This window comes from Orycteropus afer, unplaced genomic scaffold (genome assembly GCF_000298275.1).
Source record: "Orycteropus afer afer isolate SDZICR_OR568_19922 unplaced genomic scaffold, OryAfe1.0 scaffold00106, whole genome shotgun sequence".
NCBI classification, from domain to species: Eukaryota; Metazoa; Chordata; class Mammalia; order Tubulidentata; family Orycteropodidae; genus Orycteropus; species Orycteropus afer.
Genome location: NW_006921693.1, coordinates 5,772,359 through 5,783,414, shown reverse-complemented (window position 1 = coordinate 5,783,414; position 11,056 = coordinate 5,772,359). Strand labels below are relative to the sequence as shown.

Sequence of the window (11,056 nt, the reverse complement as noted above, 5' to 3'; positions counted from 1 at the left end):
GAAAAAGCAAATTACAATAGTATGTTCAGTATGCTATTCCAGTATGCAGCACAGTGGGTTAAAGCATTTGGCTGGTAACCAAAAGGTTTGTGGTTTGAATCCATCAGTCGCTCTGCCCGAGAAAGATTTACAACCTTAGAAACCCTATGGGGCAGTTCTACTCTGTCCTACAGGATCACTGTGAGTCGGAATCAACTCAGTGGGTCTGTTTATAAGTCTGGAAGGAGGAAACATAAGTGATCACTCTGGAGGCTGGAATATGATCTTTTTATTTTCTCACTGCTGTTTGCCTGTATTTTCTATTTTTTTCTTGCATAGAAGATATCATTTCTAACTTTTTAGTGTATTGTACAGTCTAAATTAATATCACTGCACTGCAGGTTTTGGTATGTAACAGTTGGTGCTAAAAGCATTTTTGAGAGTGGGAGAGTTTGTAAATGACACTCAACCGGGGAACAAAATGTAAAAAAAAATCCACTTACAGGGAACGAAGAGAAACGTTTAAGAGCATAAACTGAAGACATCCTCATGGCGATCAGGTGGTGCCCTGTCAGCCTGGTGCAGCAGGTAAGGCCAGAGAACAGTGCCTGAGGCAGAGGACTCTAGGCTAAGGGCAATCTTCAGCCATCCTATGAAGAGTTACTAATTCGAGGAAAAGAAAAACGTATAGGGAAACCTGCGAGAGCCAGAACTCGGCGGGACTACCTTATTTTTCAGGGTCTTGCAAGTTTTCCACCTTTGACAGGTTTGAGTCTTATCTCTTTGCTGTCACTGTCTATTAGTGGAAAATATCTGACTTTCCTTCTCTGACAGGTTTCTGCCTTACACAGCTTTTGCCTTTTGTAGGTTTTAGTGGAGCTGATTTGCGTTTTGGAGGCTCTTGAGTCACTACGTGTAAGAATCGACCCCGTGGCAAAGAGTTTGGTTTTGTTTGCTTGTTTTGGTTGGAGGTTATAAGGAGACATGGCTGGAGGGAGAAATTAATTCTATATTACAAATACATATTTACAAAAAATAGGTGCTCCTTCTCTGTGAGGTATTTCATGGCTCTCTATTGCACCTCCCCCATCAAAACCAAAAAACAAACTGGGAGCTCTGGTGGCGTAGTGCCTAAAGCATCTGACTGCTAACCAGAAGGCTGGCGGTTCAAACCCTCACCCATGAATTACATCAAAAATTGGAGTGAAGAGGCGGAGAGGGCAGCACCCTCTGAAAGTGTCTTAAAATTCCGAGGATCTCCAGAGCCCTGCCAAGAGCATTTAAAAAACAAACAAAAACCCACCACCACCTCTTTTGGGGCACTTAACACATTCTTCCTCTCATTGTTTTGACTATACTTAGGCTTTAGCTTTCTAATCTGAAAACTAACAGCACCCTAGGGCCACTACAGTTCTGGCGTGGTGCCTAAGGCATGTGACTGTTACCCAGAAGGTTGGTGATTCAAACCCACCAGCTGCTGCACAGAAGGAAGATGGGGCAATCCACTTGACTGCGGACCAGAAAGCTGGCGGTTCAAATCCACCAGCCACTCCTTGGAAGTAGATGGGGCAATCTACTTCTGTAGTGATACTTCCTCGGAAACCCAAGGAGGGGTCGCTATGAGTCGCGTCCAACTTGACGGCACATAACAACAACAACAACAGAAACCCAATGGGTGTCCGCTATGACGCGGAATCAACTTCATGGCTGTGAGTCTCGTTTTCATAGTACTTAGTACAGTATCTTTGGGAAAATACTACTTAAAATAACTCTTAGGTCTACGTTCAAAATTCCAACCTCTCTCCTGAGTGTCAGACCTACATTTCCAATTGCCCAGGCAACATTTCCACCTTGCAAGGGTGCCATTCCCATTCCTGTAAGAACGCCAAAATTAACCTCATCAAACCTAATCCAAATGGGACTCCCTACATCCCTCACCCACTGCCAAACCAGCCCTGCTTCCAGTTTGTACTTGGATTTAAACCATGCTCCCAAACCTGAGCCATCTCTGACGGCTCCATCTCCCTCACCTCCCACAAAGTGTCACTGCTAAATGCCACCATACTCGTCTGCTCCACTCTCTCCCTTTTGCACTGTTCTAGTTCAAGCTCTGAAATGCTTCCCTACCTCTCGCACCTCCCCACTCCCCGCCCGCCTACATAACAGCTTCCGGAAGAACTACCTACCCAAGCAGAGATGTGCGCACTGTCATCTCCCACCTTCCAGCGACCGTAAACCCCACAAAGACAAGGGTTATGCCCAGTTTTAGGCACTGCTGTAAGGAGCTCTGGTGGCACAACTGTTGAGCACCCTGCTGCTAACCGAAAAGGCTGGCGGTTCTAAGCCACCCAGTGGCTCTGAGGTAGGAAGACCTGGCAGTCTGCTGTCATAAAGATTACAGATTAGGAAACCCAACGGCGCGGTTCTATTCTGTTACATGGGGACACTGAGTTGAATAGAGACTCCATAGCACCCACCAACCAGCCACTGCTGTGTCCCAAGATCCAGTCGGGTTCCTGGCACATGACTGGCCCTGGATACCTTAGGGAACGAATGCCCCATGTCAAGGAGCTTCACGGGAGTTCCACTCTCCACAGAGTGAGACTCCCCAGTGAGACAGACCACCCTTCCAATCCTCGTCCTCACAATGTCCCTCAGGTTTCCCACTGCCCGGTCACAACGATTTGCAGCCCTCTGCTTCCCCGGCACATTTTCCCTGTTCTGTTCTGCCAATGCATCACTGCACTCGTCAAATAATAGCATTTTCTTTTCCATCCTATTGTGTCCTCAAATTTTCCCCCAAGATGATAATGGCAGGGCAACAGCGTCTGGGTCTCGTGCCTGTCCTCCGAGGCCGCTGCTAGGCTCACCAGAGGCATTAGGTAACTGATAGGAAGGTATCGATTAATGGAGTGAACGACCCCTCGCAGCCGTCATCTCCGCCACGGAGAAAGGAAGGAGCGGGAAGTGTACGTAAGATGCAACCTTTTTTCTTTTCATCGCATATAACACACACGTAGAAGAGAGCATAAATCATAACTGTACAGCCTGTGGATTTTCATAAATAAACACACCTGTGAAAACAGCACCCAGATCAAGAACCAACATACAGACGCCGGCCCGAGACCTCTTCCATCGAGTGGCCTTTTCAACCCTCAAAAAACTCGCAACCTCAAATCCTACCCCCTCTAGTTGCGGTGAATGAAACCCCAGCGGGTCAGAGAGGTAGAGGGAGGGTCAGAGAGGTAGAGGGACCGGGAAACTACACATCTTACCGACGAACTTGAAGCGAGTCATGCCTGCGGCGCCGGCTCCTCCTCGACGGAAGCGGAAGTGGCCGCCAATCGACCCGCCCTTCCGGTCCCCTCTCCCCGCCTCTGCCCGCCCTTCAGGCTTCAGGTCCCAGCTTTCCCGGGAGCCCTCGGGCCCGCTGAAGGTGAGCCGGCTGTCATGGCGTCCTCAGTACCCGGTGCCTACTTGACCCACCAGCAGAAAGTGTTGCGGCTTTATAAGCGGGCGCTGCGCCACTTAGAATCCTGGGTCATCCACAGGTGAGAAGAGGGGTCCCTGACCTGGGGAATGGGTCCTGCAGACGCCGAGAGGCCCTGCGCACTAGGCGGCCAAGGACTTCGGGGACGGGATGGGCAGCTGCCTCTTGCCCGACGTAGCTCGCCCATAGACCTGAGTTAGAATCCAGACTTCCTCTCCTATATCTGCGAGACCTTAGACGAGTTGACCTCTTCACGTGATTCTGTTTTCTTCGCTCTCTCCATCTGAGACTATTTTAGAACAGTCTTAGAACATAGAGGTTTTGGTGGCCCAGGAGCCTAGAAGGTCGGCGGTTCAAACCCACCAGCCGCTCCACGGTAGACCGATGTGGAAGCCGGCATCCGCAAAGATTTACAGTCTTGAAAATTCTGTGAGGCAGTTCTCTGCCCCATAGGGTCGCTAGGAGTCCGAAGCGACTGGATGTCAGTGGGTTTCCTTTTGGCCAGTAACACACACCTTCGTTGCATACCATTTATCAGACTGTTTTTTGTAAATTTCTCTCTAAAGTAATAATACTAGCAGCTGATATTATTGAGCATTTAGAGCCAGACACTGTCTGACGTGTTTATATGTTTTAACTGGAATCATTACCACAACCTTAAAATAACATATTTTATAGACAAAGAACCCAGGGGCTAGAGGCATTAAGTAACTTGCCTCAGATTAGGAAGTTAGTAAGGGACAGAGCTGTGCAAGCCCAGGCAGTTTGACTAAAGAGTCTGCTCTCATCACTTGTCTGTCTCCTAGCCACCATCATGGCTGCCTGCATCAGGCCCTCATTTGTGGCCTAGATTACTGTCAGATCCTCCTAACTGATCACCACCCGGGTTTCTTCTGGAACCTGACCATAACTTCCTGGAAGGTTGTTCAGCTAGCGTCAGAGTCGGGATTCAAACCCATGTCTGTCTTATTTGAGCAATACTCTTTCCACCCTGTCACACCTCCTTCCTCATTCAACTTTGTAACTCCAGAATTTAGCATAGTGCCTCGCACAATGTAGGAGAAAATTCAGTAAGTGAGTTAATGAATGTCGAATGGTCCTACAGAGGTATAGCTTTTGTCCTTGGTGATTCTTTTTCCCTTTTAGTTTAAATTGCCGTTCCTTTTTTGGAGGAGAGTGGGCAGAGTGGTTAGGTTCTATTTAATACAGTGTTTTTGGACTGTGGGGGCATCTGCTGATGGTTGGGGCTGCAGGGGAAGCAGTCTTAATGATGTGGCTACCCCAGTGTCTGGGACCAGGAAGGTGGTAGGAAAATCCACTACATCCAGAAGGCATTGGTGCAAGTACAGCCTCTTGTCAGATGGTAAAGCTGCCTGATCAAGTAGAAAACATTTCTAATCTCCAAAATCGTTTTGTTTTAAGGGATAAATACCGGTACTTTGCTTGTTTGCTGAGAGCCCGGTTTGAAGAACACAAGAATGAAAAGGACATGGTAAAGGCCACACGGCTGCTGAGGGAGGCGGAGGAGGAGTTCTGGCACAATCAGCATCCACAGCCCTATATCTTCCCTGACTCTCCTGGAGGCACCTCCTATGAGAGGTACGAGTGTTACAAGGTAGGTGAGGATCACGCTGGCAGCTGCCTTCTGAGAGGCCGATGTGGTTTCTCAGGTCCCGAACCTCAGCCTCACAAACTGTTTACCCTTTTTGGGGCAGCTGGGAAGTGTCTAAGGCGCTCTGGTGGCATGGTGCCTAAGGTGCTAACTAGAAGGTTGGCGATTCAAACCCACCAGCCACTCAGTGGAGGAAGACTGGGCATCTCCTCCTGTAAAGATTTATACCACCTTGGAAACCCAAAGTGGGTCACTGTGAGTCGGAATCAACTTGATGGCAATGAGTTTGGTTTTTTGGGGGGGTGGGGGTGAGGGTGGGGGATGTCTTTCCTGATAGTTGTAAATACTCTTTTTCAGGGGTCAGTTTGCTCACTCTCTCTTAGACTTAAGAGACTGTCTTTCTAAATTCAGTTCCAAAGTCTTGTAATATATTTTCTGGCAAAGCCCAGTCCTAAATAACTTGGAAAATAACTCATTTTTGGACCTTAACCTTAACTAGTTTGGATTGGTGCTTAGTATTTTGGAGAAATTTTCAGTAACACTTGGCAATAACGTAAAGTCCCTCTGGATAGTTAGAGAATCGAGTAGGGGAGGACTGATGGCAGGTCTCCTTTCTTCCTGGTTTCTTGCTTGTCAGCTCTACCATCAATGGCTTGGTGTGACAACAGTTGACACTCGCCTTGATTATAAAAGTGCACTTTGATTATTGCCTTCCATTTCCTGACAGAATCAGGAAAGATATGCGTCAGGGTTGTATCCTTTCACCATACTTATTCAATCTGTATACCGAACAAATAATCCAAGAAGCTGGACTGTATGAAGAAGAACACGGCATCAGGATTGGAGAAAGATGCATTAACCTGCAGTATGTAGATGACACAACCTTGCTTGCTGAAAGTGAAGAGGGCTTGAAGCACTTACTGATGAAGATTTAAGACTATAGCCTTCGGTTTGGATTGCACTTCACCATAAAGAAAACAGAAATCCTCACAGCTGGACCAATAAGCAATAATCCTAACTAGACCAATAATCATAGTAAATGGAGAAAATACTGAAGATGTTAGTGATTTCATTTTACTTGGATCCATGGTCAACGCCTGTGGAAGCAGCAGTTGAGAAATCAAATGATGTATTGTATAGGGGAAATCTTCTACCACAGGCTTTTTTAAAGTGTTAAAAAGCAAAGGTGTCATTTGAGGACTCAGGTGTGCCTGATATGCATGTGAAAGCTGGGCAGTGAATGAGGAAGACTGAAGAAGATCGCTGCCTTTGCGTTAAGGTGTTGGTGAGGAATGTTGAATACAACAACGACCCACAGAAGAACAACAAAGTCTTTGAAGAAACATAGCCAGAATGCTCTTCCGAATTGAGGCTGGCAAGACTTTGTCTCATGTACTTTGGACATGTCATCAGGAGACCAGTCCCTGGAGTGCATTATGCTTGGTAAAGTGGAGGGTCAGTGAAAAAGACCCTCAACAAGGTGGATTAACTCAATGGCTGCAACAGTGGGCTCAGATGTAGCAACAGTTGTGACGATGGGCAGTGTTATGTTCTGTTGTACCTAGGATCACTTGATGGCACCTAACATCTCCTGAGCAGACTCTGTAAGCAAATAATACCACGGTTTTCTTCTCCTGGCAGGTCCCGGAGTGGTGCTTAGATAACTGGCATCCTTCTGAGAAGGCAATGTACCCAGATTACTTTGCCAAGAGAGAGCAGTGGAAGAAACTGCGCATGCAGAGCTGGGAGCGAGAGGTGCGTCTTACTAGTGTTTTGCCGTGTGGTAGACAGAGAAGAGGTGAAGGGGGAAAGCTTTTGAGAAGAGAGCATGGGATCCCAAGGGGATTCTTCCTCCATTAAGGTTAGAAGATTTGGTGATGGGAAGATGACAGGACTTCTGTATGATGACATGTTTTCTCAGTGAAGTGAAAAGCCAGGAAGTGGGTACAGTGTGTTGGGGCCTATGGAAAAGGGCTGATATGCATGAGGAGAGAGCAGCTTGCTGGAGCATAGGAGGGCTACCGGGTGGTGGGGAGCCCCTTTGAAGTTGGGAAGAATTAATGTGCAAGGACACCAATCTGCTCTTTTTTTATATTTCACAATACTAGCTGCGTGGGTGCAGATTGAAGGTGGTCGGTCATCCAGAGAAAGTGGCAAGGAATTGAAGGTTATTCAGAAGGGAGGATTGTCTGAGCTGGATAAAGATGATGGAGAGAGAGAAAGGGTCGAGTGTGATCAGTGGATTGGTTGTGAATTTCAAGAATTATTTTCAAGGGGCCATTTAAGCCAGTGAGTTGGAAGGGGAGGTGGTGCTTGGATGGTGGGGCATTTGCATTCATGATTTGAAAGATGTGCTTGTTGGTGCTGGTGGTAAAGTTCAGGATGTTGGGTGTTGGAAGGTGCTGGCAGCTCAGCTTTTAAAGGTTTGAGGTACGGTACACAGTTGAGGAACAGGTTCATTCTGTACCAGTCACCATGGTAACCTAGCACACGTATTTGGAGGCCTAGGTCACCATAACAGAGTCGATTTTTCCAGAATGAGTTTCAGCGTATGATTACTCTGGGAAGCAGATCTCTCCCTTCTCCTTCACCAGCTTATATTGATTGTGCAGATCTCTAGAACTGGGGGCGTTGGGGGACACTTGAAAGGACTGAGTACATATTTTAAATGTGTTTTAATGTTATTTCTTGTCTCGGTTGCTCTTTGGGGGCCTTTAAAACCAACATCCCTACAATATGGACAGAGTTTTTTGGTTTTAATTTTTTCATGTGATTTGGGTGACAGTTTACATAGCAAAGTCATTTTCCACATAGCAGTTCAGTGTGCATTGTTTCGTGACATTGACTCCAGTTCCCCACAGTTAACAGCTCTCTTCCCGGTCCTTCCTCCCTGTAGCCTCTTCTGTGTGTCCTTCTTTCCCATGCATTCCTGCCCCAGTTCTCTGTGCAAACACCGCCTTCCTGTTCTCCCATGATTAATAGTTCTGTGTAATCTACCCCTTGTAAATGTTTACCCCACATGCTTGTGTTGTTTGGCTGGAAGCCAGGGGAGTGAGTTCAGTTCCAGGCCTGAAGGGTAACTAGGAACCGTAGTCTCAGGGGTCTCACCTGGTTCCATCAGATGAGTAAACCTGGTCTTTTTTATGATTTTGAGTTTTGTTCCACATTGTTCTCCCAGCCTATCCAGGATCAGCTGTACTGACGCTTGTCCGAGTGGTTGACAGTGGTAACCGGCCATCATCTAGTTCTGGTCTCATGGTCATATAGGCTGAGGTTCACATGGTCCACTAGTCCCTTAAACTAATTGTTTACATGAGTCTTTGGTTTTCTTCATTCCTCTTTGCTCTGGAGGAGCGGCACACTACTGCATCTAGATGGCCACCCGCAGCCTTTTAAGACCATATGGACTGAGGGTTTGTGATGGAGCTTCTGGCAAGCACTTAGCTGAGGTAGAAGAATGTTGTAATGGGGGACAGGTGGGGGCCATGCTGAGGGGAACTGGATGGTGATTGCCATGGGTTTGCTCACTGAATAAAAAAGGAGAGCAGTGTTTGTTTCCAGGTTTGCTGTTTTTAGAAAAACCTTTTAAGGAGAAGAGTTTCAGTTTGAATTAAAACGTGGGTACAGAAAACTGCAGGTATATGAACAACACTTTTCATTAGTGAGGGTCAGAAAGTATGTAACGTGACAGCAGAAGCAGGCAGACCATTCTCCTGCAGAGGCAGGTGTTACAAAGATTAGCCTCCTGTTCTCTCTCCTGCCCCCTTCTAGGTGCAGCAGCTGCAGGAGGAAACCCCGCCTGGGGGTCCTCGGACTGAAGCTTTGCCCCCTGCTCGAAAGGCAGGCGATTTACCCCCCCTGTGGTGGCATATTGTGACCAGGCCCCGGGAGCGACCCATGTAAAGAGAGGGGAAGCCACCCCACTGTCCAGTTTGTAAGTGAAATGTGTTACAGACTACATACACACTTGCCCTAATAAAAATACACAAACATGGTCTGGTCCACCTGCTGTCTTTTGTCTGAGGATTAATGTGATGCCAAGATACTCTGCCACTGTCATATGTGTAAGGATCATGATGTGAAGTGTTGTCACTCAAGTACTGTGTTCTCTTCGTCCTCAATACATTGTTTGATGTTACTGGTAAAGAAAAAACACGGCAGCATTGGGTTCCGATTTGCTCAGAAGACTGAGCTGAGCAAACTCTTGGCTATTGGGACTGGAAGGCATACAAAGCAGAGAAAACTCAAAATACAGTGCAGCCTGTGAGGGCCAGGACTCACCAAGGGGGCTGTGTTCACCTGGCTCTCACGGGCTTTCCGCCTCTGACAGGTGCAGTCGCCACTCCTCTGTCACCGTTGGGGGAAAGTATTTGAGTCTTCCTTCTCTGACAGGTTTCTGCTTTACCCAGATTCCAGCTGTCACAGGTTTGACTCTACCTTTGTGGGTTCTTAAATCTTTGATCACCGTTTTGGGCAATTCCACTAATGAAGTTTTAGTTTTTATTCGAGGACAACTGCCCTTTAGTACTACACGTTCCACAACAAGCTTTGGGTTTCTGGAGCGGCCTCGGGAGTGAAGGTCCAACGCGGCTGACCTGGTGAAGCAGGGCTCTGTGACACTCTGGAGGCAGCTTTTACCCCTTTTCCTGCTGTAGGGGCTTTGTCTTCAGGCTCCACGGCCGGGGTGTAGCAGAACTCTTAAGTGTTTGTAAAAGTTTCTTTAACAGGTAATGTGATTTTTAAAACTCAGAAAACCTACTGCTTTTTAGTTCTTGATAATTCATTGGAACTGTTTTCAAAAGAATCCATTCAGACAACTGAAAAAAATGTTTTGTCTATTTTCCAGGTGAAGACTTTTATGTTCGACTTAGGTCTCAGTCTGCCTTCTAACAAGGCTAAAGACCTCAGAGTTCAGTAAGACTGGAAATATAGGACTTTTTTCCTAGTGTCTTTATTTATCATGTAGACTGAAGCAATTGTTACAATGTAGAAGGGAGACACGTTACACAATTGTTATTTATACAAGTTTAGAACAAAAAACTGCACAGGGAGAGGTCAACTCTCAGTACAAACCAGCAACTAGACCACGAGAATTGACCTTGAGGAACGATTTCTTGTAGCTGTGACACTGCTTTTACAATATGCAAAAACACAAACAGAACTACCCAAGGGGCTTCGTCACACTTTTTCTACATTGAACTTGGCAACAGTTTATATTAAATTTATTCAGATTATACTAACGTTTAAAAACTAAACAAGTGAAAAGCTGTACTGAAGTACAGTCACATCCATTTATTTCAAAGGTTTAAAATACCACTTTATCTATTGTAATTACCTTGCAGTGATGTCTGCTTTCACAAAAAACCATCTCAAGCATCATGTGCACAATGCATCAGCTGCGTTTAGTCATCAAGACAGGTGGGCGAGACCACAGGCACTACTGTTGCGTATATTCTGTGAAAGGAGCTTGTTTTTCAAAGGAAAAAAGCTTACGTAATTCCTAATAATCATGCCTTTGCTGTAAAGCCGTAACATAAAATGTCCTTGAGCAGTCAGAGCAGTGTTAGATGTGAGTTAAATGTTAACAGAACCATGGCCGTGCAGGTACCTGACTCCCACCCCAGCAATGTCACAGGTTAATATACAGAACGGTGACTATACAGGCACCTGACTCCCATCCAGGGCGGTTATGTCTTAAAGCGTGAGATTGCGTAATTGAAGATTCAAGCCAACAGACATCTGCAGGGTCTTGGGGACCCACCATACGCCTGCTCTGATGCTACGGTCACACATGGGCACTTTCAGTAGACAAGACTACATACGCTAAGTGGGTTGCTTTCCTTTTTAAACGGCTGCTTCAAATGTCCCTTCAAGTCTACAAATCTCCGTTGGCTTTAGGATACGGGTATTATAACAAACTTAACTTTCATTTTAAAAAAAGACATAAATCCACTCCAGAAAACATTATCTAGGAT

At 46.3% G+C, this 11,056-nt stretch overlaps 1 protein-coding gene across 1 annotated transcript; it reads left to right on the top strand.

Annotated features, from left to right (window-relative positions):
* The first annotated feature begins 3,429 nt into the window (after positions 1-3,429).
* On the top strand, positions 3,430-8,984 carry NDUFB9 (NADH:ubiquinone oxidoreductase subunit B9). Its single transcript, XM_007943407.2, has 4 exons — positions 3,430-3,530; positions 4,892-5,084; positions 6,723-6,836; positions 8,853-8,984. Exons 1-4 carry the CDS (start codon positions 3,430-3,432, stop codon positions 8,982-8,984), a joined length of 540 nt encoding a protein of 179 aa, XP_007941598.1.
* The last annotated feature ends 2,072 nt before the right edge of the window (positions 8,985-11,056 follow it).

Excerpts from the sequence above, each read along its gene's own strand:
- NDUFB9 (XM_007943407.2), top strand. The coding sequence starts at position 3,430 with ATGGCGTCCTCAGTACCCGGTGCCTACTTGACCCACCAGCAGAAAGTG. Across the intron at positions 3,531-4,891 it reads GAATCCTGGGTCATCCACAG|GGATAAATACCGGTACTTTG; the intron begins GTGAGAAGAGGG and ends TTTTGTTTTAAG. Across the intron at positions 5,085-6,722 it reads AGAGGTACGAGTGTTACAAG|GTCCCGGAGTGGTGCTTAGA; the intron begins GTAGGTGAGGAT and ends TTCTCCTGGCAG.